Source organism: the organism of the source record quoted next, unplaced genomic scaffold (genome assembly GCF_019419815.1).
Source record: "Pyrus x bretschneideri cultivar Hongxiangsu unplaced genomic scaffold, Pyrus_bretschneideri_v1 Contig28, whole genome shotgun sequence".
Classification (NCBI taxonomy): Eukaryota; Viridiplantae; Streptophyta; class Magnoliopsida; order Rosales; family Rosaceae; genus Pyrus; species Pyrus x bretschneideri.
The window spans coordinates 1965622-1991801 of NW_025999590.1; the positions used below are offsets into that span (position 1 = coordinate 1965622).

At 37.3% G+C, this 26180-nt stretch overlaps 2 protein-coding genes and 1 pseudogene across 2 annotated transcripts; all 3 read left to right on the forward strand.

The window, feature by feature from the left end:
• The first annotated feature begins 1266 nt into the window (after window positions 1-1266).
• On the forward strand, window positions 1267-6065 carry LOC103938981. The gene is made up of 4 exons (XM_009349036.2): window positions 1267-1991; window positions 5513-5621; window positions 5734-5846; window positions 6062-6065. Exons 1-4 carry the CDS (start codon window positions 1555-1557, stop codon window positions 6063-6065), a joined length of 663 nt encoding a protein of 220 aa, XP_009347311.2. The 5' UTR covers window positions 1267-1554.
• Window positions 6066-6127: 62 nt separating this feature from the next.
• On the forward strand, window positions 6128-23833 carry LOC103938980 (annotated as a pseudogene).
• On the forward strand, window positions 20047-23833 carry LOC103938966 (transmembrane 9 superfamily member 8-like). The gene is made up of 7 exons (XM_048588463.1): window positions 20047-20318; window positions 21323-21487; window positions 21576-21685; window positions 21773-21881; window positions 21971-22083; window positions 22179-22320; window positions 22549-23833. The coding sequence occupies exons 1-7, from the start codon at window positions 20205-20207 to the stop codon at window positions 23692-23694; spliced, it is 1899 nt and encodes a 632-aa protein (XP_048444420.1). The 5' UTR covers window positions 20047-20204; the 3' UTR covers window positions 23695-23833.
• Window positions 23834-26180: the final 2347 nt, after the last annotated feature.

Here is a 26180-nt window from a genome sequence, read left to right on the forward strand (position 1 = left end):
TTAAATAAAAACCAAGATTTGTGGGATTAAAAATATTAGAAAATAAATTATACTTATATAAAAAAGTATAATTTATCTTAATGACATGATTTGTCATTAAGATAAATTATATTTAAATAAAACCTATGATTTGTCATTACTTATATTAATGACATTTTTACATACTGTACATTTTACATACAAAAAGTTGGTACATTTTTTGTCACATACCGCCCTAAGGCGGATCACTTTCCGAGCCCGCTCCACCACCGTAGCACAATATTGTCCGCTTTGGGCTTACCATTCCCTCACAGTTTTGTTTTTGGGAACTCACGAGCAACTTCCCAGTGGGTTACCCTATCATGGGATTGCTTTAGCCCCTTCTCGCTTAACTTCAGAGTTCCTACGGAACCTGAAGCCAGTTAGCTCCCAAAAGGCTTCGTTCTAGGTAGAGATGAGAATATACATATAAGGATCACACCCCTGGACGATGTGGGATGTCACATTTTTTACAAACAAGGTGGTACGTTTTATATAAAAAAAGAATGGGTACATTTTATATACAAACTAAAACTAAAAAGAAATTTGGTACAAGTTAAAAAAAAGGGTTGCAAATTAAAATAGGTACAAATTAAAAATAAAAAATATAAGATGCAAAATTTAGCCATAAATAAATAAATAAATAAATATATATATATCAAATGTAATGTTTCTAACACTAAATGAATATATTTAGAAATAAAATTTAATTATCTTGACATGTAAAATAATTTATTATTAAAATAATTAATGACATTTATTAAAACCGAGGGACCATGATGAAAAATTGAAAAGGAATAAGGTTTCGATCAATGGAGTTGAAAAAAGAGGGATGATAACCTAAATTGCGATGAGTTGAATTTAACTGCAAGTATAGCACAAAATTGATGGGCGATGGAGCTCACAATTTCAAAGATTCATACATCTGTTACACATTTTAACGCCAAATTCTAGAAATCAATTTCAAATTTCGGAAAGTTTGTGATCAATGTGATGTATTTTTTTAATACAAATGATATTTGAAGTGGGACATCTTATAAAATTAGTGTGGAACTAGTGGAAGTGGATTTTTAAAATCCAAATTTGATCCACACCTTAAAATTTATTATGAGTGTCTTAAAAAGGAAAATATTGTGCGAAAATAGTTTCTCGTGTTTAAACGGATTTTTCTTTACTCGAATCACACAAGATAGGGTAGACAAAATTCTTGATGAATGATGGCATGTCAAATATTTGCTATGCCATGATTGAAATGCACACTATTTGAGACCAAACCATTTCCCTCTGATGTGAGTGTGTTTTCCCTCCGTTGTGAGGTTTCCAGATCGACCAACCTTTCCTGTAGAAACTCTACTCCCCTCTCAACTCCTGAACGCAGATCAGCTACCTTTCTCGAACCCTTGTTTACTTCCCACCTCAACCCTTGCTTACTCCCCACCTAATTCAAACCCTAGTCACATCATCTACCACATTCATCATTACGGCACAAGATGAAAGCACTGCAGTAAAGATTCTTGAACAAGTCCCTGGGCTGTCATGAAGCAGAATTTTTCTGTCAAGAGATGGCCGCCTGAGCTTGCACTTGAGGAGATCCAGATGGAGCTGGTCCCCTTCTGGGTACAAATAAGGGGTGTTTTGCTATACCTGATTACGGATACTAATGTTCGACGCCTGGCTAAGGAGATTGGTAAGTTCGTTGAGCTAGAAGACACCTCCAAGGTGCGTGGGTTCTTACGAGTGACAGTCACTGTTAATACCCAAAACCCATTGACGACGGGATGCTGGCTCCCAAGGGAGGACAACAAGGACTCGTGGATTGAATTTCGATACGAGAGGTTTCAAGATTTTTGCTATAGATCCACAAGGATCGGCCATGCCAACAATGAATGTTCCTTTGAACCTGGAAGTGGGGCGCGGCTGGTTATGGGGAATGGACTAAGGCCGCCTCAATACGGGGAGTCTAGGAAACACTGGCTATGACAATTCAACCCGTCAAATCCGATCTTCGTAGATAACCAATCTAAACAGTTTGGTTTTGGGATCAAATTTGGGGTATTTTGCAGTTATAGGTAACCGTCGGGTAAATTATCCGGTTTCGGGTTCGCTTTTGATTATTAGGGTATTTACCCAGTACCCATACCCGAAACCGCCCCGTTTTTCGTTCTTTAGTAAAAAATAAAAATATTTATTATATGTTTTTATTTATTTTCTCTAGCAACTTTATCAATTAAGGGATTCTACGAGACTTTAAGGGGGCGTTTGTTTGCCCTCACTAGGTTGGACTGGACTGGACTGGACTAGCTATTAGTCCAATACTGTGTTTGTTCCATGCTGGGACTAACATTAATGAGACTAAAGGGGACTAGCATGACAAAACCCTTCACTAAGAGGTCTTAGCGAGACCCCCCAATAACCATGGGACTAGCTAAGACTATCCTCTCTTTCTCATCCTCGTCATGCTCAACGACCACTCCCGACAAACTCCTCGTCATCTCCGGTCACCTAGATCAATCATTAACTTTCCGACTCTCTTCAGATCCATTTCACAACCAACTTTCATATAAAATATACCAAATTGAAGCTGGGAGTGACAAGATTACGATTTTACCTGAATCGAGGCCAAAATGTGGTCAAATGTGGCCGGAAAATGGCCTGGAAGTCTCGGCCTGTTTGGGCTTCTTCAAATCCATGACAGATTCGAGCATTCAAAGCTAAGATCTCGGTCTAGGGATGGTGATGAATTTTTTGGCGGTGCTAACTTCATCCAATTTAACAAGGGTTGGCCGAAAAACACATCGGGAAACCTACAACTCGTCGGGAAAATTGGAGCCGTGAGGTTCCATTCGAACAACGCATAGCTAGAGAGGGAGGGAGGACAGAGAAATAGAGACTGGAATCAATAAGGAGTTTGACCAGGAATGAGAAAGAGACATGAATTGAGAGGTCTAAGAGGAAAAAAAGAGGGAGAGGGTGGGACGATGAGAGAAGAGGAAAAGAGTGGGACAGAAATGGTAGGAAAAGATGAAGAAAAAGATAAGATCATAATAAAATATTAATAATTTATAAATTAAATAATATAATATTAGAATTTGTTATTATCTAGCTTCTTAGTCCAATACTGCATCAAACGCTTCACTAAGTTAGTCCAGTTTAGTCTAGTCTAAGCCAGTCCAGCTTAGTTCTTGAAGCTAATCCAGTCCGAGATAGTCCGGCGCAACAAACGCCCCCTAAAGGTCTTGAGCGTGCAGACTTCAAAGGTCTCCAACAACATTATGCCAAAAATTTCTGTGCTTTCAATCAATCGATGGAATCTAGGACAATTTGCATGAGAAACTGAATAAATTTCCTTCCAAAATTGAATTGTTTTCCAGCTTTTTGTCTTAGTTGGGATGGAGGAGAATCATGACTTAAGCTACTCTTTCCAACTATTATTTCTTGTTCCATTTCTTTGCATAGCTTGTTGCTTCATACTTGTTCCTCTTTTATGAATTCCTCTTATTTCATTGAAACCCAAAATTCTCCAGCAAATTTTGTCCCTGTTAATTGTTACTTTGAAATCCTCTTTTATTCTCATACAAAATACAAAATGACAGCGTCATACGGCCAGCAGCCTCTTGCTTTCTCCTTTGCCATCCCTAACTACATGGGGAAACCTTTACCTGATGGGGAATCCGTTACCTGACACGTTTGGTTATGGGTAATTCTTATTCGGGGATTCTACGGTTTCGGGTTCAGGAAAAATAATCGAGTTTGGTTATGGGGATGGCATATCTGTGGAGCAAAAAATAATCACAATGTGACATGTGGATCTTTGGATGAAAAGGACAAGAATACCCTTGAGGCACATCGGGATTCCTACGCGCGAGCAGCGGACAATCATCCCTCAACCAAGACAAAAGTGCCCAAAATAGGTAACAATTCAAAACTTATTTCATCCATTCTCCTCAAATCCTTTCCACAAGGTAACTCCCAAATCTTTCCCTTTTTAAGGTAACTCCTAAATCTTTCCCTTTTTATTATACTAATTAGCTAATCAATTAGGCAATTATTCTATTAATTGGCTAATTAATTAGTTAATTATTCAATTATGCCCAATTAAACACAAATCAAGAACCTAGCCCACAAAGAGAGCTAAGTGGCCGGTCCTCTCTCACCCAAGGAGGCCGGCCACACCTCTATAAAAGCCCTCTCATTCTCTCCAAAACTCAATTCCAATTCTCTTGCTAAACTCTCTAAATTCTCCAAACACTTTTCCCTCAAAATTCTAACTTTGACATCGGAGGTTCTTCGGCCAAAGCCCCCCCCCCCCATTCATCATGGGCACGTGAGGCTCTTGGCCTTGACCTAGGACGTTATTTGTTTTGCAAGTACAATTTTGTCTAAGAGCAAGGAGGAAGAAACTTACATCCATAACATCCGAACCCAATCTGTCCTGTTGCCATCCCTATGAGATGCCCATAGTCTGCCACTTATTGATGCGATGTCTAAGTTTGGTTGGGTTTTTATACATGCTTATTTTTAGTTATGCCCTTAGAACTCGATTTTGATATCTTTTTACCTTCTGTTAATCAAAAGTCATCACTTTACTTAATGAAATTCAAAATTCGCTTTACTTTACTATGTTTCCGTTTCGTCTGTCAAATTCGCTCCATTTTGATTTCACTTTGCCTTCTGAAACTCGATTTCGATCCCATTTTGCCTCCTGAAACTCAAAAGTCATCATTTTACTCCATGAAACTCAAAGTTCACTACACATTACCTTAATTTATCACACCTATTTCTATATAATTTAGTAACCAATCAAGGCAACTGAATCCGCATAGTAAAATAAGTTTTAGTTTGCATTCATATCATATTGAATTTACATTAAGAGCAATACAACAAAAGAAACAGGGTCCGTCCGAATTTCTAAATTCAAGCTATATACAATCTCTAAAATTGTTCAGATTTATATGTATTTCAATTTGCAACTAAATTATAATAACTTTAGACTGACAGCCTATGTTCAACAAATTTGGACCCCCACCAGTTTTTGAATTTGATTAACAATGGCTGAATTATCAATGAAGTTTTAAAAAGAGAGAGAGTGGTTCCATGGCTGCTTCTCCAAGTCCTTATCCGAAAAATTAAATTGGATAAAAATTATAAGACACATATAACAGTTGCTAATAATTATCTAAATAGGGTTTATTTCTCCGTGCATTAATGTGTTTGCCTTTACCGTTTATTCTTAGTGTAATATGTTTATTATCAGTACTAGAAAAAATTAAAGATTTGATGTTTGATGTCACAACTGTCCAACCGAGGCTCCAACGTTAGTTTTTGACAGCATAAGTTTCTTCACCCGGTATGCTAAAATTGAGGCGGAATTTGGCATCAAGCTCTTCATCGAGTGAACATGTATTTTTCTGACGCTTTAAATTATTTATCCTAGTATATTAGAGGAACTAAAACGAAGTCGCATCTCTTGTTAAGACCTTTCTTTCTATGACAGGATCCTCGATAATGTACCTCTACTCGTTCCCTTTGAAAGGCTATATCAAAAAGCTCGTACTGTTTATCAGCTTGGATTTCATGTTGGGTTCAAAGGCCATTATGCTGTGGTATGTCCATTATTTGTTTAGGGTTTAGGGTTTAGGGTGTTGGCACCAAATACCTTTCTTATTCGGGGATGATTATGTTTTTCTCGTTCTTACAGTATGTTATTGTGCTCAGAGCAAAGAAGAGGAATACTTCATCCACAACCATCTGGCATTTACTGTGAAGTACCATAAAGATCCGCGAACTGGAACAGCAAGAATTGTGGGATTTGAGGTTAAACCATTCAGGTCGGTATTTTTCAGGGCGTTCCTTTTCTCCTGCATGATTCCTTCTTGCTGAATCTTCTTTCTAAATTATCAGTTGGTAATATGGTTTGTTTGACTGTTGAATGTCATGAACTACCTGTAACCCCCATTCGAAACACACTGTTGTTAATTCTAACTCTCCTCAAGAGGTTGCTGAGAAGCAAGAAATCGTATTTACCTATGATGTTGAATTCCAGGTGAGCTCCATAATTTAAAATTTTACTTGGTATTTTTTCGTAGGAGAATTATAACTCATAATTTACCGTCTACTCTTTACTTATTACAGCATCATTTATTTGTGTCATGAACTACTATCGTATGTCTATTGCCCTAATATTTCTGATGTAATGGTGTTGAACATACTTTGTCATTTGTGATGAACAAGTCATCTCATCGGATACTTCTTTTCATGTCTACCTGTTTAGGAGAGTGATGTGAAGTGGGCTTCTAGATGGGATGCTTATCTACGGATGAGTAACGAAATCCGTTGGTTTTCAATTGTCAACTCATGGATGATTGTCCTCTTCCCTTCGGGTATGGTAGCGATGATTATGCTAAGAACACTCTACCGTGATATCTCCAAGTATAATGAACTTGAGACCCAGGAAGAAGTGCAAGAAGAAACAGGATCGAAACTTGTCCGCGGGGATGTCTTCAGGCCTCCAAATAACTCTGAATTGCTGTGTGTATATGTTGGAACTGGTGTTCAATTGTTTGGAATGAAACTGGTGACAATGATATTTGCTGTCCTTGGCTTCCTCTCCCCATCTTACCGGGGCAGTCTCATGACCACAATGCTCTTACTCTGTGTCGTCATGGGACTCTTCGCCGGTTACGCCTCAGTTCGCTTGTACAAGACGTTTCAGGGTACAGAATGGATGAAAATCGCATTCAGGACTGCAGTCATGTTCCCAGCAACTGTCTCTGCCATTTTCATTGTCTTGAACACTCTGATTTGGGGCCAGAACTCATCTGGAGCTGTGCCATTTGGCACAATGTTGACCCTGGTCTTTTTTTGGTTCGGAATCTCAGTCCCACTCGTATTTGTGGGAGGCTATGTTGGGTTCAGGAAGCCAGCACTTGAGGATCCAGTAAAGACAAAAAAAGTCCCAAGACAAATCCCAGAACCGGCCTGGTCCATGAACCCAGTTTTCTCAATTCTAATCGGAGGGATCCTCCCCCATTCGGAGCAGTTTTCGTCGAACTACACTTCATCCTCACTTCGATTTGGCTGAACCAGTTCTACTACATGTTAAGTTTCCTCTTCTTGGTCTTCATCAACCTCATCATCACATGCGCTTAGATCACCATCGTCCTCTGCTACATCCCGTTGTGCAGCGAGGATTATTTGCGGTGGTGGAGATCATACCTCACATCCGGCTCATCGGCTCTCTACGTCTTCCTCTACGCCACATTCTACTTCTTCACAAAGCTCGAAATCACAAAGCTGGTCTCGGTCCTCTTATACTTCGGGTACATGCTCATTGCTTCTTATGCATTCTTTGTTGTCACCGGAACAATCGGCTTCTACGCCTGCTTTTGGTTCACGAGGTTCATCTACTCATCGTAATCCAAATTCTTCACTTTCTTGGCCCACATTGCTGATCATTGAAATCACGTCATGAATGTAGTATGTAAAACCAATAAATAAACTCGTATGTTACAGCTTATGCGAATTTGTAATTGTCACACCAAAAAATCACTCAGTAAGTGGATAATCAAGAGCATTGAAACATGTGATTACATATTTATGATTGATATTCTTCAGCTGATGAGTTTATCGACGTCCCCTATTGTGATTTTCAGTTTAATTGTTTGGAACTATTATATAACATGCCCACAGCGCAGTCGGATTAAAGTTAATCTGCTTGAGATTCTCTCAGAATTAAAAGACTTCCAAAATCCAGATCGTCTAAGAAAAAGAGATCTGGTCAAGGTCCAGACAATTTAAGTTTCTGAGGTACTATGAGGTGGACCAGTGAAATAGAAAGGACTGGAAATCGTATTTATTACAACATTATGTTTGAATGAGGAAATAATCTTGGAATTTGACAATAGCCAGAATTTATAAATTGACATGCAACAATAGAATACTTCATAGTACTCATTGAAAAGGGAGAAAAGTTGTGTTAATCATGTCTCGTTGCATCACATGTTCGTGTGGGTTTTGAGTCGTTTTAAAGTGTCTTGTGTGGAATTTCTTGGGTAAATTGAAATGGTATTATGCTTATGAGTCAGAATCATGTGATTTAAACCTAGGTCGGGAAGGTTCAATTGGAACGCTTCCAACAAATTAAATGTTCATAAAATATGTACTTTTTATCATTAATTGATATTTATGGTTTGGTTTGGTGGTTGGTTTGGTTGGGTGGTTTTGCTGCCCACCTCTTCTTATGAGAATTCAAACTTAGATATCGACTGAGTTTACAATTCATTTCATACTCATAGATGTTAGCCCCACATTGCAAGTAGCAATGTAGGGTTACCACAAAGAAACCACAACCAGAAACTTCAACTTCAAAATATAACTACATATATATATATATATATTTTGAGGTTGTGAAAATCATAAAAAGGAAGGAAACCAAGTTGGCTCTCTCTCACTGTCTCTGTCTTTGTCCGTCCATCAAGTAGTGAGAGTGATTTTCTGTGGTTTTTTTGCTTGTTTTGGTACAAATAGATGAAGATGATGCACGTCCACTTCAAGTCATTACTCCGAAAGGATATTGGACATGTAAACGATGCTTATCCTTCCCCTCCTTTTATTCAAGTGGATGCCTTCTCCATGCAAGGAACAAGAACCTCCTTGACTCGGGGAGGAGGGGATTAGGGAACAAATTGACAATTGTGCGGAGAGACGGTTACGGTATACAACTAATAGCATCGATATTATCTCTACTTAATCACCTTTGCAATCAATAGGTGTGGTTTTTCTATGCAGAAGGCCTTGATATAATTAGAAGTGAAACCATTTGATATAAGTTGTGATTTGTTTTGTAAGATAGTCGATGTGAAACCTTTTACTTTATTCAACATGCTCCCTCACCTAGGACCACTTTGGGATGGGTCAGATGTGGAGCTACATTGGTAATGTTTATAAGTGAACCCAATAATTTGGCAACAGATTTGAAAACCCGCTCTGATATTATGTTAAAATTTTGAGAATTTTTGCATATTATTCTAATCCCGTTATGAAGGCAAATATGTGTAATTTACAAAAGACTATACATGGTAATTATACGGTCATATGAAGCCCTAACATAAAGCCAACTAGGAGACTATACATGGCAGCTTTCATTCAATTCGTACGGGGGAACCTTTATATGGGATTGTATAGGTCCGATTTTCTTTTCAACATTCTTGCTAAGGATATAAACTTATCAATTAGTATTGATTGAATAAATTCTACCTTTCAACAAAAAAAACTAGGAGACTCCATTGGGTTGGGCAGCTAATGCTAACGTTAACAGATAAGAAGTGGACATTTTTTTAATTAGTTTTATACTTTTTAAATTTTTGAATCCATTCCGCTCCCAAATTGAGAAACTTTGAGTTTTTACGAATTGCAGAACCCTCCACTTTCGTATTTGCGCACCATAGTCATAACATGAACAATATTTTTTTTCTTTTACAAATGATTGGATAACATAAACTAATTCATCTAAACTAGTGGAATGAAAGTTAAAATTAAGGGTTAATCTCATTTTACTATTATAAAGTTTTTTGGTTTTCAACATTTGGTATATAAAGTTTTTTTCGTCCCAGTCTGGTACCTAAAGTTATAATTTTGGGACACTTTCATACATCCGTTAAGTTTTCTATTAGAACTTCTGTTAATTGATGATATGGCGCCCAGTGGCGCTCACGTGGACAATAACTGGGCGCCACGTGTTAATATGGGCCCACTTGAATATTAAAAAAATAAAAATTCGAAATTTAAAAATTTAAAAAGATAAAATAAAAGAAAAACTCATCTGTCTCCTACCTCATCCCCCGCACCCTTTGGTCCTTCTCCCTCCCTTCTCTTTTTTGCAACTTGCACCACCCTCCCTTCTCTCCTCTGCAACCCATAACCAACATCCCCGCACACCCAGCACAACAAAATTCCACCCAAAGGAATTCCAATTCAACAAGAAACCCATCCAATTTCTGAAATTTATCAAAAACCCAGTTGACCTAAATCCCTAATTTGGATAAACTCCTAAATCCTAACCGATTCTTGGCATTCCTAGCCCCTGCCGCCATCGCACTGGACTCCAACAACGACACATGGTGGCTCCCTTGCTTTGGTTCTTCTCTCTCCTCGAGTGCCTTGCGAACTGTAGATGCTTCGAATCGAATTTCAAATTTGTGTTTCTCAGATTTTGAGGATTAGGGTTTTTGCAAATGGTGGAGGTGAAAAGGACGAAGGAGAGAGAAGGGAGGGAAGGTGAAGAGGGTGGAGGTGGGTCGGGTATAGAGCATTGGCTAGGCGCAGAGGAAAGAAGGGAGGAAGTGGGGGTGAGGTGAGGTAGGAGAGGTGGGTGTAGGTTGCAGAGGAGAGAAGGGAGACAGGGTGGGTGGGGGTTGTAGAGGAGAGAAAGGAGGGTGCGGGTTGCAGAGGAAAGAAGGGAGGGAGAAGGTTAGGGGGAGGTAGAAGACGGGTAGGTTTTTTTTTTTTTTTTTTGTGTTTTTGTATTTTAATTTTTTAATATTCAATGGGCCCATATTGACACATGGGGATCAGTTATTGTCCACGTGGACATCATGTCATCAGTTAATATAAGTTTTAACGGAAAACTTAACGGATGTATTAGAGTGTCCCAAAATTTTAACTTTAGGTAACAGACTGGGATGAAAAAGACTTCATATACCAAATGTTGAAAATCAAGAAATTTCAGGGTAGTAAACTGAGATTAACCCTAAAATTAAAGATGCATTAGGTTAAAGAGGAAGACATTATTCACTATGTTTGCGTCCAGAATATTCCACTCATAAAACTTTCTAAAACATACTATCTTCCTTTGTTGGGTTTTCTTGTATTTTGGGCTGTTTGTCCACCTCTATATCAAGGGAAGAGGATTCTCTACAGATTCACTTTGTAGGGATCCATCATAGCCGTTCATCATACATTGTGCGGTTAGTTTTCGTCAGATGTTATTTGTGTTTAATTTTAAATAAAAAAAATCAAATGATTTCTAATTGCGCGATACACGATAAATAACTATAATATCGGGATCTAATTCCTATATGAAGGGCCTAACCATAGTTCCTACGTTGGCAGCAAAACAAAACCTTCAACACATCACTGACCGAAAACATAGTGCTATAGCCTGTAGCCGTCGATGTTCTTTTCTATCTCTGCTTCCTTCTCGTGTCATGGCAAAAATCACTTGTTTTATGGCAAAGATTTCGGCTCTTTTGTAGTATTTTTAAAATAATTAAACCACTTTTAAAGAAAATATTTGTAGGCTTCAAAATCACTTCAAGCGCTGGCACATAATTAATGTTTTTTTGTAAGAAACACTTAAAAGTTTTTTTTAGAATTCACTTGCATTTTTATTAAATATTGGTTTACAAACATTTTCACCAAAAACGCTTTTAACAGTTTTAAAAACCACTTCAAAACAAGCTCTTGATATAATTAGAGATGTGTTTTTTTTTTTTTTTTAAATTTTAATTTTAATTTGAAGAGCAATAATAGAGCATTTCATTAGATCAAAAGAAGGCTGATAACAACCATTACATACGAGGGAAGGGAGAAAGAAACAGCCCCTCACAATAACTATCAACCATTGCAATCCAACACAAAAAAATCAGCTAACACATATGGAGATTCCTCGACCCAAGACCGGAGAACCTCACAATGAAGGGCAAGCTTAGCGAGTCGGTGGGCCATTTCAGTAGCTTGTCATCGAACATGGGCACAAGAACCTCCATTGATCGAAGACGAAATAGCTTTAGCTTCCTCGATAACAGGACCAATGGAGAACCTATTAACCGCAGGCTCACGTAAATCCGTCACAATCCGGAAGGAATCACTTTCCAAAATGAAATTTTGATAGCCCATTTCAACACACAATGAAAGACCTTCCCTCATCGCCGATGCCTCGATATGATCCAGGGAGAACACGTTCTCGAAACGAGCAACCCGCGCAGCAACAAAATCACCATGGAAATTCCTCGCAATGATGCCTGCACCACCACGCTTAGAAATCTCATTCCAAGAACGTTCTACGTTTGTTGAGAGTTGTCCCACATGAGTAAGAGATTAGGTTTGCTATGTGCTTATATGGTATTGGGCTACTCTTATATTGCCAATTGGTTTTATGGTGAAACCTCAATTTCATCATGGTATTAGAGCGGGTTGTCCTCGTGTGAACCCAAATGGTTACACACACTCCACATCACCCAGTTGTTGTCCACATGTAGGCTTAAAAATTCGCCACACGTGTGGGGACATGTTGAGAGTTGTCCCACATCGGTGAGGGACGATGTTTACTATGTGTTTATATGATCTTGAACTACTTCCCATATTACCAATTAATTTTATGGTGGAACCTCAATTTCATTAACGTTCACTTGATGTGTACTGGGGTTGGGGGCACCCACCTCACAGTGGGGATGGGCAGAACCAACAACAACAGGCAATTGGGCCTTCAAGAGCTCCGCCAACCCTAAACCAATCCTTTTGAGTCACACAATTGAATATAAGACTTCTAAGGCATAATGATATATTGGATCATTGCCCCTTTGAAGAATCTTGTCTTGGCTTATACAAGTTCACTAAACATAGGCGTTGATACTAGATTAAATCTAAAATAGTTCAATCTAAGTCAAGCCACCAAATGTGTACGATAACATGATATGATTTTGCATGTAAAACTTAAGGGCTTTAGTCGTGCCTTCTCGAGTTTGGTTTGTGATAATAACATATTTCTTTAACACATCAGAATAAGTTTGAAATTGCGATACACGCATAACATGATAATATATAATATACATTTATATTTTGTCATTACATTGACTACATTAGAATAAAAGGATTAAGAACCTAAAACCTTTTAACTTTTTAGTTGCATTCCAAATTACCTTTTTAAACACTCTAACAAGTACTCAACCTTTGACAATGTCACATCCATTAAGTCCAGATAACTTTTCCGTTCAATGTACATGTGGCAATAATAGGTCTCACTTATTTGCTTATTTGGACACTAAAATAATAACAAAAATAATTTCAAAAAAGACATGAAGATGAAAATAATAAATAAACAAATTCACAAATTAAATGAAAAACAAAAATGAAGATCGGGAAATCTTCTAACAAAAAAGAGGGTTAAGAATTCATATAGGGTTTCAATGAGCTTGTTTCTGCTCATGTGATTTCCTCATTTGTCAGTTTTTAGCTAGTAAAGCTTCAAGTTCTTCTTTGTGGGTGGTGAAGATGGTGGCAACCGCATCATGACAGTTCAAACCATTTCAGCAACCTCCATGACCTTCTTCTTGATGTTGATAGCTTGAGTTGTAGGGTGAAGTTTGTTGTTGTATGCAGGGTTTGGAAGTTATGGCCTAAAAGGGGTGGTGGTGTCCGTTACTTGATGGAGACCATGCTTTCATGATAGTCTTATTGATGTTAGAGACAAAGTATGCCTTATGTAATTTAACAAAAATTTCAGAGCTTAGCGAAGGTGACATTTTCAATAAGTTGAGTACTTGCTTGGAATGTTTAAGAAGGTTGAGACTAATTTGGAATTACCCTAAAAAATTGGAGAATTTAGGTACTTAATCCTAAAAAAAATCAAGGGAATAAGAAGTCTGATTTCTCATTGAGGATTGTCCGATAGTTTTAGAGCGCTGTGAACAAGGCAGTGGAGAGGAGTGGCTCAAAATTTCTCACATCCCAAACGTCGTACATAAGAAGTGTCTGATTTGTAGCAGCGCAGGGAACTGATGAGTGAGAAGCACGCCAAGTCTTCCATTGTCATCTCCTGGTAATATCCGAGCTCTATATTATTTAGAAGTTACGTTGCATCAATTGTGGCTATCATCATATTTATTTTTGCTTAGTTTCTTCTTCTATATATATCTTTTCAGATGATATTCGAACAAGATTAATGATGCTTTTACATAATTATTCATCACTAGATGTAGGTACACTCCCATCCTATGTTACCAAATTCGATATCAAATGTCCATGGCGAAGGATTATTCGAGTTTCAGTCCGTTTCGTAGCACAGCAGGGAATCGATGAGCGAGTAATTGAGCTCTATCTAATTAAGATAGTTATGTATGAGGTCCAGATATTAATCATATTTGTTTAATAGGAAAACTAATGAAAATGATTTGAAAATTTTGAGTTTTAACGATAAGGACAAAATAAAGGGTAAGTGAATAGTATAAGGATTAACTTTTTAGTATAAAAATATGATTTTTCGTTTAAGTGAATAATACCACAAGTTTTTCATTAAAGTTCCCTTGTTTAATTTGCATATTTTTCTTCAGATGATTTCATGTTTAATTATGATGATTTAACTTCACCCGCATGCAGGACGGCTGTGTGAAAAGTTGTGACCGATGAACCATCAAGGAAAACTATCGTGCATTCATCCAACTGATTGATGACAATTTTACGTAACTTCAGTTTCATTTTTTGGTTTACTCATAAAAACTATCAAAAAAAATAATTGAATATAATAGCTTTCAGCCTTGTCAACTGATAATGATATTTACTTTTGATATGATCAAAAGAGTTTTACCAATTCCAAAATATTAACTTTTGAATTTTATCGAATTAGATCCTTTAAATTTATATATCTAAAATATCCTTATGAAGTTGTTCCAATTTATTGATTGATACTAACCTTAGGTCATTTTCAACCGAGGGTTGGCCATATCGTTTTAACCCTCTGGTCCTCTAAGATATTAGACCATCTCCAACTGAAGGGTCCAGAGGGCAAGAGGGCCGAAAATAGCCCGAAAACCGTCTCCAACCGAGAGCTAGGCCAGAGGGCTCAAAAATCTGAGAAGGCCCCACAGAATCGGAGAGGGCTGGGGGGCTAGTTGCAAGCAGCCAGCCAGCCAACCCGTGGCTGGCCAGAAAATTCATTTTTCCTGTCAGTTATAACCGACAGGAATGCTTAAGAAAAAAAATTCAAATGCAACAGCTAGCTGACGTCAGCTAGCCGTTGCATTTGAATTTTTTATTTATAGTTTTATTATTATTTTTTATTTACAAAATTTTTCCTATAACTTCTATTTTTAATATTTTTTTAAATTCTATTTTTTCCTATAACTTTTATTTTACAAAATTTGTCTCATTTTTTTTTAAATTCCATTTTTTCCTATAACTTCTATTTCACATAGTTGCTTTATTTTATTTTAAATTCTATTTTTATCCTATAACTTCTATTTCACAAAATTTGTTTCATATTTTTTTTAAATTATTTTTTTTCCTATAACTTCCTAAGCCATTAAATTAAATTAAGTAACATGAAACAACATTAAACTAAATTAAGTAACATGAAACAACATTAAACAATATGAAATAACATTAAATAACATTAACCAACATACAAATTATACAACATAAAAAAAACATTTAACAACATGAAACTTAAACAACATTTTAAAAAACATTTAACAACATAAAACTTAAACGCCTACTCCATGCTTCTTTTGGCCCAAAGATGTGCAACAAGATCATGTTGTAGGTACTTATTTGTGGCACGAGAACGTATCATTCTATAGCGCCTCATGTACTCATTTATAGAGATATTACCAGTTCTTGGATTGAAAGGCAAATTAGGCTCATCATATATTTTTGCACGAGCCATTCTTGACCTATTTGGATCTTCTTGGTCGTCATCGGACTCTCCATCAATATACTCATCTCGCTCATCCTCCACTATCATATTGTGTAATATGATGCAAGACATCATGATGGAGTCCAAATTTTCTCAACTCCACCCTCTTGCCGGTTCGCTAATAATCTTCCACCGTGCTTGTAAAATACCAAAAGCTCTCTCAACATCTTTCCGGTATGCCTCTTGGTGTAAGGTAAACAACTTTGCTGCTGCTATGTTTTGTTTGTTACACCTTACTTGAACTTCTTCATCACACTCCTCATCTTCTCGTCTCATTTGCGTCCATTTTGCTTCCAATTTGGAATTGGATGAGGACCCCCAGTTGGAATCCAAAGAGGATCCAAAGTTGGAATTCATTGCAAACTTGAATTAAAGATTGAATTGAATGAGATTGAATTGAAATAGATTGAATTCAAAGTTGTGTGAATTATAGCCCAATATCCACCCTATTTATAGCAAAAGAAAAATTCAAATCCAACGGCTAGCTGACGTCACTTAGCCGTTGGATTTGACTTTAAGTTGTAGTTTTTAAATAATAAATTATGTTTGGCCCTATGGCCTTCGGTTGGAGACGATTTTTGTGGCAGGGCTAAAACGAGCCCTCTAGCCCTCGGTTGGAGACGGAGGCAAATATGGCCCTGTACTGTTCATTCAAATATTAATATATTGGAGAATCTTGGAGGGCCAGAGGGCTAAAACGAGCCCTCTGGCCAGCCATCGGTTGGAGATGGCCTCCAACCGAAGGGTCCAGAGGGCCAGAAGGCCGAAAATAGCCCGAAAACCGTCCCCAACCGAGGGCTAGGCTAGAGGGCTGTCGAATTTGAGAGGGCCCCACGGAATCGGAGAGGGCTAGAGGACTGGAGGGCTAGCTGCAAGCAGCCAGCCAGCTCGGGGCTGGCCAGAAAATATAGCTTTCCTATTGGTTATAACCGACATGAATATATTTATATTAAAAATTAAATGTATTATTGTCGGTTAAAACCGACAGGATTGCTTAAAATTTTTTTGAATACAACGGCTAGTCAACTAGCTACCGTTGTATTCAAATTTTTTATTTTTTTGGTGTTTTTGTGCCAATTTTTTTTTAATTCTTAAAAATTCTAATTTTTTTTCTTATAAATACCTAAACCATTCATTAAATTTAAATTCTAATTTTTTTGGGTCAGTTATCGTTGTAGTTTTAAAATTTAAGTTGTTGGATTTGAATTTAAGTTGTTGTAGTTTTTAAATTTAAATAATAAATTATGTTTGGCCCTATGACCCTTTGGCCTTCGATTAGAGACGGTTTTTTGTGGCAGGGCTAAAACGAGCCCTTTGGCCCTCGGTTGGAGACAGAGGCAAATATTGCCCTGTACTATTTATTAAATATTAATATCTTGGAGAATCTTGGAGGGCTAGAGGGCTAAAATGAGCCCTCTGGCCAACCCTCGGTTGGAGATAACCTTAATATTTTAATGAACAGTACATGGCCATAGGGCTCGTTTTAGCACTGTCACAAAAAACTGTCTCCAACTGAAGGCCAAAGGGTTATAGGGCCAAACATAATTTATTATTTAAATTTAAAAACTACAACAACTTAAATTCAAATCCAACAACAACTTAAATTTAAAAACTACAACGGTAAATGACCCAAAAAACCAAAAAAATTAGAACTTAAATGTAATGAATGATTTAGGTATTTGTAGGGAAACAAAAAATTAGAATTTTTAAGAATTAAAGAAAAAAAATGGCCCAACAAACCAAAAAAAAAAAAAAATGAATACGACGGCTAGTCAGCTAGCCGTTGGATTCAAATTTTTTTTAAGTATTCTTGTCAGTTATAACCAACATGATTTTTTGAATTTCTAGCCAGCCCTTTGGCCCTTTCAGATTCTGTGGGACCCATGAGCCCTCTAGCCTAGCCCTCGGTTGGAGACGGTTTTCAGGCTATTTTCAGCCCTCTGTCCCTCTGGACCCTTCAGTTGAAGATGGCCTTAGATTCTTGCCCTTGAGCCAAAAGAGCCGTTTTCATTTTCAAGTAATGTTCAATCGATTACGTGTTAATCAATATTCGGTTGACATTCTAATCCATTAGTATGTGTAACTTCTCTTACGATACGAAATTCGATATCAAATTTCCAAGCCGCATGCAGGATTTGCTTATCTTAGTTGCGGAAGCTTTTGAAAGGACCTTCAAATGTCATCAAGACACCAAAAGTTTCTCGTGAAGTTTGCTGTTTGGCTTTAATCTACATAATTTAGTTGACAATTTAATTCTAAGACAATGCCTTAGAGATGTTGCTGAATCGGAAATCCATCTATGGTTTCAGGGATTCTATCGAAGCAAAAAGCGTGATCTTGACCATCAACTCCCCACTGAATTTTCAAGTGAAATTTTGATCATATTCGCCGACGCCATGAGAACTTGCAGGCGTTGGAATGTAATTCCTTAAAGCTCCTGTTAATGATACTAGATCCTTCATGGCCATTTTTCAACCGGTCTAATACAATCATGTGAACTCGTTTAAAAAATAAGAACACGACTAGAACACAGCGATTAAAATCTAATAAATATTACATATATTAAAAATAATACTTCAAACTTACAATATAACAAAATACTCATGTTTATCAAGTTCATTCATCATACATAATGATTAAAACACAAACATAATAATTAAAAGGAAAATTAATGAAAATGGCTTGAAAACTTTGAGTTTTAACTGATAAAGACAAAATAAAGGGTAAAATTAACCAGGTTTGACCTTTTAGTGTAAAACTATGGTTTTTCGTTAAAGTGAACAGTACCACGAGCTTTTCGTTAAAACTCTCATAATTAAAACTCACAATAGAAGTTTTGTTATTTATAAAATTGCCCCCAAAATTTCTATGATATTTACAAAAGTGTCCTTGCCAGTGTCTTGACCGTTCTTTGACGTGACATTAATCAGAGTAGGTTTATTTGTCCGAGACTCTAACGTGGCATTAATTGTATATTATTCGGAATATTTTTAAATGAAGTTGTTGAAACTAGCATTTCTAATTCGCATTTCTAAATTTTCTTTGATGACAAAAAAAAATTAAAGAAGTTTTCAAATAAATAAATAAATAAAGAATTAATTTTCTATTTCTAATTATCTTTCTATCAATGTAAGAAATATTCGGAAACTTCCAAATAATTGTAAAGAAATTAAAATATATTATTCATCCTGACTTGTAAGCAAAGTTGGCTGAAATGACTAGGACATATTATAATTGGGATTCATCAAACCAGACGGAGGATCACTATCAAATCGACGTGGAGTTGGAAATTAATATGCAATAAAAGACATACGATTGATTTGAAGTTTTGCCTTGATAACTTAGTCACTAATTACTATATAATATGAGTGTGAAAGATTCCGTGTAGAACGTTGATTTATTTTTATTGTTCATATGGTGCAGGGAAAGATGCAATGATGAAGATAGGTGCTTGATTGCTTTTCAACGAGTAATGTTATATTTATCACAATTTTTATATTACATTTATATTATTTCTCTAATAGATGTACGATCTACTTGTATAGACAACTCTTATTTTTATTAAGAGTTGATACAAATATGATATGAAAAATATAATAAAGGTAATATTTTTACTTTTTTTTTTTGCAGGTGTACGTTTGTACAACGGTCGTATTTGTCTCCGATGCTTGACAACTTTCTTGACTGAAAACAGTATAATTTGAGGGATCAGGATCCTCTCCTGATCTTTGTATGGGGATCCTCATGACCAACAAGTGTGGGCCGTTAGATGAAAATCCAACGGCTACAAATATGAGGGTCCCTTTAAAGTTATAATACGTTGAATTTTCATCCAACGGCCCAGACTTGTTAGTCATGAGGATCCCCATACAAAAATCAGGAGAGAGGATCCTAATCCTAATTTGAGGACTACCAATACATGATGGTCATTTTGTTAGTCAATGAGAATCGCCATTGTTGTTGGGTCAGGTTGAAACTGGTGGTAGGCCTGGCATTTTACACCTTGACTCGTTAACTCGATGGACTTGGCTTCTCTGCTCTTCCCAGTTTCCATACACTCTCATCCTCTCCTATTTGTGCGGTTATAGTTAAGTCACGTCAACACTTTATATTGATTTTTTTATAAAAATAATAAGACAAAAATCAATAATAATATTAAATCGGAAAGGATGAGAGTGTATGGGACCTGACATTTTACACTCGACTCGTTAACTCGACCCGATTCACCCATTTAAATTGGATAAAAATTATAAGATACATATAACAATTGCTAATAATTGTATGAAGAGGGTTTATTTCTCTTTGCATTAATGTGTTTGTATAGCTCTACAGTTTGTTCTTAGTGTAATATGTTATTAAAGATTTGATGTTTCGACGTCACAATTGTCAAAACCGAGGCTTCCATGCCACAATGAAAGCTCCAACGTTAGCTTTTGACAGCATAAATTTCTCCACCTGACCTACACACCCATCCTCTTCTCTCTCTCAGCCGGAGGCCATGGCATCTCGTAAATCCCCGGCAGTCCTGGCGATCTCTGCGATCTTCTTACTCTTAGTCCATGGCGCCCATTCCTTCTACCACCCCGGCGTCACTCCGCAGGACTTCTTCAACGTCAGCTCTCAATCGCCTACAAATCTAATCTGTAGTTTCATTTAATTTCGATATTTTTGTAGAAATTGTATGTGTTTGTGTATTAAATGAGTGATCAGTGTGTTCCTTTTCGAATCTGTGACTGTGACTGTAGAAAAAGATATGTAGGCTAAAAAATATATTTGTTATTGATACGTGAATATGGAAAAAATGGAAAAGAATGCTTCTTTTCTCATTTTCTTTCTCTACAAGATTACAAGGAAATATATACATGATACAAGTGTGTAGGTAGGACAAGGTAGCCGTCCTAGTGTGTAGGTAGGACAAAGTAGGACGGCTGTAGGACGACTTGACGGTTGTAGGACGACTTGACGGTTGTAGGACAGCTAGTGTGTAGGTAGGACAAGGTAGGACGGCTGTAGGACGGCTTGACGGCTGTAGGACGGCTAGTGTGTAGGTAGGACAAGGTAGGACGGCTGTAGGACGGCTAGTGAATAATATTATATACAATTACACAAGGACTCCAACCATATTCCTTATTTGTCTAACAGTGACCTAGTGTTAGGTTTGGTCTGTTTGGTTGCCGAGAAAATGGAGGAAGATAGAAGGATTGGAGAGTAGGTTATCGTGAATACGATTGGTTGCTACTTTGCTATTGAAATGATCGTCGAATTAGGTTTAGTTGACCTCTATCATATTTCAAATCTTGAGATTTGTAGGTTTTGATATATGTTCTTGTGCTCTGCGTATTTCTTTGATTTGCTTAGGCTGTGTTTTATTAATACCTTGATGCGTAGAGTAACTCCCGGCGCATCTGTTCTTGGTTGGTCCAACATCGATCTGTATATGCCCTAACTCCTAAGCAAGTACTCTAAGAAGATCGTCATTTAGTTTCACTGGATTACAAATGCTGTCCGTGGAATTTGAATGACTTCTTGTAAATTAGATTTGAAATTCCGTCGTTGTTTTACTTTACTTGACTGAGAAGCAAAGTGCTTTGCCTCGCGGAATTTGAATTATTGCAGGGAGATCGTTTGAAGGTTAAAGTGAACACACTGACTTCTACAAAGACTCAGCTTCCTTACTCATATTACTCTCTCCCTTACTGCCGACCTGAGAGAATCGTCGACAGTATAGAGAATCCTGGGGAAGTACTCCATGGTGACCGGATCGAGAACTCCCCCTATGTGGTTAGTGTTATTGCACTTGTACAACTCTAAGAACTCTAAGCCTACTTGTTTCTCCTATGTTCGTAAACTTACAATCGGACTTGTGCAGTTTAGTATGCGGGTGGATCAGAAGTGCAACATTGTCTGCCGGTTAATACCTAATGCCAAAATTGTAAAGGAGTTTAAGGAGAAGATAGATGATGAGTACCGAGTGAACATGTATTTTTCTGACTGATTTATTCTTTTATATTAGAGGAACTGAAACGAAGTCGCATATCTTATTAAGACTGTCTTTTTCTATGACAGGATCCTTGATAATCTACCTCTAGTCATTCCCATTCAAAGGCCAGACCAAGAAGCTCCTACTGTTTATCAGCTTGGATTCCATGTTGGGCTCAAAGGCCATTATGCTGGGGTATGTCCATCATTTGTTGGCACCAAATAATTTTCTTATTCGGGGATGATTATGTTTTTCTCTTTCTTACGCTATGTTATTGTGCTCAGAGCAAGGAAGAGAAATACTTCATCCACAACCATCTGGCATTTACTGTGAAGTACCATAAAGATATGCGAACTGGAACAGCAAGAATTGTGGGATTTGAGGTTAAACCATTCAGGTCAGTTTTTTTCAGGGCGTTCCCTTTCTCCTGCATGATTCCTTCTTGCTGAATCTTCTTTCTAAAGTATCAGTTTGACTGTTGAATGTCCACAGTGTTAAACATGAATATGAAGGGAAATGGACTAAGTTACCCACCTGTGACCCCCATTCGAAACACACTGTTGTTAATTCTAACTCTCCTCAAGAGGTTGCCGAGAAGCAAGAAATCATATTTACCTATGATGTTGAATTCCAGGTGAGCTCCGTAATTTAAAATTTTACTTGGTATTTTTTCGTAGGAGAATTATGACTCATAATTTACCGTCTACTCTTTACTTATTACAGCATAATTTATTTGTGTCATGAACTACTATCGTATGTCTATTGCCCTAATATTTCTGATGTAACGGTGTTGAACATACTTTGTCATTTGTGATGAACTAGTCATCTCATCGGATACTTCTTTTCATGTCTACCTGTTTAGGAGAGTGATGTGAAGTGGGCTTCTAGATGGGATGCTTATCTACGGATGGGTGACTACCAAATCCATTGGTTTTCAATTGTCAACTCATTACTTAATGTCCTCTTCCTTTCGTGTATAGTAGCGATGATTATGCTAAGAACACTCTATCGTGATATCTCCAAGGATAATGAACTTGAGACCCAGGAAGAAGCGCATGAAGAAACAGGATGGAAACTTATCCATGGGGATGTCTTCAGGGCTCCAAATAATTTTGAATTGCTCTGTGTATATGTTGGAACTGGTGCTCAATTGTTTGGAATGATACTGGTGACAATGATATTTGCTGTCCTTGGCTTCCTCTCCCCATCTAACCGGGGTGGTCTTATGACCACAATGCTCTTGCCTTTTGTCTTCATGGGACTTTTCGCCGGTTATGCCTCAGTTCGCTTGTACAAGATGTTTCAGGGTACAGAATGGATGAAAATCGCATTCAGGACTGCAGTCATGTTCCCAGCAACTATCTCTGCCATTTTCATTGCCTTGAACACTCTGATTTGGGGCCAGAACTCATCTGGAGCTGTGCCATTTCGCACAATGTTGACCCTGGTCTATTTTTGGTTCGGAATCTCAGTCCCACTTGTATTTGTGGGAGGCTATATTGGGTTCAGGAAGCCAGCACTTGAGGATCCAGTAGAGACAAACGAAGTCCCAAGACAGATCCCAGAACAGGCCTGGTACATGAACCCAGTTTTCTCAATTCTAGTAGGAGGGATCCTCACATTCGGAGCGGTTTTCAACGAACTATACTTCATCCTCACTTCGATTTGGCTGAACCAGCTCTACTACATCTTTGGTTTCCTCTTCTTGGTCTTCATCATCCTCATCATCACATGCGCCGAGATCACCATTGTCCTCTGCTACTTCCAGTTGTGCAGCGAGGATTACTTGTGGTGGTGGAGATCATACCTCACATCCGGCTCATCGGCTCTGTACCTCTTCCTCTACGCCACATTCTACTTCTTCACAAAGCTCGAAATCACAAAGCTGGTCTCGGTCCTCTTATACTTCGGGTACATGCTCATCGCTTCTTATGCATTCTTTGTTTTCACCGGAACAATCGGCTTCTACGCCTGCTTTTGGTTCACGAGGCTCATCTACTCATCGTAATCCAAATGCTTTTGGTTCACTGAGGTTGTCGTTGTAAAGCAAACTTTATCTTGATCTAGACGTTTTCCTACAGTAGTAGTCTCGATTTGCTAGTAAAAACCTTGTTTGTGAAATATAATCAAAATTTATACTTCGTTATGATAGAGAAGATCGAAACGAAACTCATCGTATTCCAAATTTATGATTGATTCTTCAGCTGATAAGTTTATCGTCATCCCCTATTGTAATTTTCAGTGTAATTTGTTCAAACTATTATATATATAATCTGCCCACAGGGTATTTAGATTAAGGTTAATCGGATTGAGATTCTCTCAGGATTGAAGACTCCAAAATCCAGATCGTCTAAGAGAGATATCTGCACAAGGTCTAGACAATTTAAGTTTTTGAGGTACATCTGACTCCAAGTTAATCCACCAACAAGAAGCAGTCACGAGTGAATTGGTCAAACAAACTTAATTCAAACGCCTAATTTTCCTTTTCCTTCCTTTAATTTATTTTTTCTTTTCTTTTAACAATACAACCTTAAAGCTTCGATCTTAAGCTTCAAACTTCATGCACATGGTTGTACGTGTGTGACATTTAGGATCCTAGGCAATGGTTCATTTTGGCAAACGTAGAAATCTGTCCGTATTAAAACATTTCGTCTTTCAGAAAGAAAAAAAAAATCAATAAAAGAAGAACGAAGAATCAAGCTCACTTACCTATGAGTGAGTTTGATTCCAACCGGAAATTCCATAAACCATAAATAATAATAAAATAATAACTAATTTTCCAACCGGAAATTCCATGATGCCTACACCGCCACGCTTAGAAATCTCATTCCAAGAACATTCTACGTTCACCTTGATGTGTCCTGGGGGCGGGGGCACCCACCTCACGGTGGGGATGGGCAGAACCAACAACAACAGGCAATTGGGCCTTCAAGACTCCGCCAACCCCAAACCAATCCTTTTGAGTCACACAATTAAATATGAGACTTGTAAGACATAATAATATTGGATCATTGCCCCTTTTGAAAAATCTTGTCTTGGTTTATACAAGTTCACTAAACATTGGCGTTGATACTAGATTAATTCTAAAATAGTTCAATCTAAGTCAAGCCACCAAATGATGACAATAACATGATATGATTTTGCATGTAAAACTTAAGGGTTTTAGTTGTGCCTTCTCGAGTCTAGTTTGTGATAATAACATATTTTTTTAACACGTCAGAATAAGTTTCAAATTGCGAAACACGCTTAACATGATAATATATAATATACATTTATATTTTGTCATTAAATTGACTACATTAGAATAAAAGGATTAAAAACGTAAAAGCTCTCAACTTTTTAGTTGCATTCCAAATTACCTTTTTAAACACTCTAAACAAGTACTCAACCTTTGACAATGTCACATTCATTAAGTCCCAGATAACTTTTCCATTAAATGTACTTGTGGCAATAATAGGTCTCATTTATTTACTTACTTGGGCACTAAAATAATAACAAAAATAATTTCAAAAAAGACATGAAGATGAAAAAAAATAAATAAATAAACAAATTCACGAATTAAATGAAAAACAAAAATGAGGATCGAAAAATCTCTTAACAAGAAAGAGGGTTAAGAATTCATAGAGGGTTTCAATGAGCTTGTTTCTGCTCATGTGATTTCATCATTTGTCAATTTTTAGCTAGTAAAGCTTCAAGTTTTTCTTTGTGGGTGGTGAAGATGGTGGCAGCCGCATCATGACAGTTCATACCATTTCAGCAACCTCCATGACCTTCTTCTTGATGTTGATAGCTTGGGTTGTAGGGTGAAGTTTGTCGTTGTATGCAGGGTTTGGAGGTTATGGCCTAAAAGGGGTGGTGGTGTCCTGTTACTTGATGGAGACCATGCTTTCATGCTAGTCTTATTGATGTTAGAGACAAAGTATGCCTTCTGTAATTTAACAAAAATTTCAGAGCTTAACGAAGGTGACATTTTCAATAAGCTAAGTACTTGCTTGGAATGTTTAAAAAGGTTGAGACTAATTTGGAATTACACTAAAAAATTCGAGAATTTAGGTACTTAATCCTAAAAAAAATCAAGGGAATAAGAAGTCTGATTTCTCATTGAGGATTGTCCGATGGTTTCCAATGCAGAATCTTATCATTGAGGATTGTCGGATGGTTTCAGAGCGCTGTGAACAAGGCAGTGGAGAGGAGTGGCTCAAGATTTCTCACATCCCAAACGTCGTACATAAGAAGTCTGATTTGTAGCAGCGCAGGGAACTGACTGAGTGAGAAGCACGCCAAGTCTACCATTGTCATCTCCTGGTAATATCCGAGCTCTATATTATTTAGAAGTTACGTTGCATCAATTGTGGCTGTCATCATATTTGTTTTTGCTTAGTTTCTTCTTCTATATATATCTTTTCAGATGATATTCGAACAAGATTAATGATGCTTTTACATAATTATTCATCACTACATGTAGGTACACTCCCATATATCCTATGTTACCAA

Coding starts and splice junctions, on each gene's coding strand:
- LOC103938981 (XM_009349036.2), top strand. CDS start 1,555: ATGAAGCAGAATTTTTCTGTCAAGAGATGGCCGCCTGAGCTTGCACTT. Junction 1,992..5,512: donor GGGGAGTCTAGGAAACACTG/GCTATGACAATT, acceptor TTTCTATGACAG/GATCCTCGATAATGTACCTC. Junction 5,622..5,733: donor TCAAAGGCCATTATGCTGTG/GTATGTCCATTA, acceptor TATTGTGCTCAG/AGCAAAGAAGAGGAATACTT.
- LOC103938966 (XM_048588463.1), top strand. CDS start 20,205: ATGGCATCTCGTAAATCCCCGGCAGTCCTGGCGATCTCTGCGATCTTC. Junction 20,319..21,322: donor CTCCGCAGGACTTCTTCAAC/GTCAGCTCTCAA, acceptor GAATTATTGCAG/GGAGATCGTTTGAAGGTTAA. Junction 22,084..22,178: donor TTTGAGGTTAAACCATTCAG/GTCAGTTTTTTT, acceptor GAATGTCCACAG/TGTTAAACATGAATATGAAG.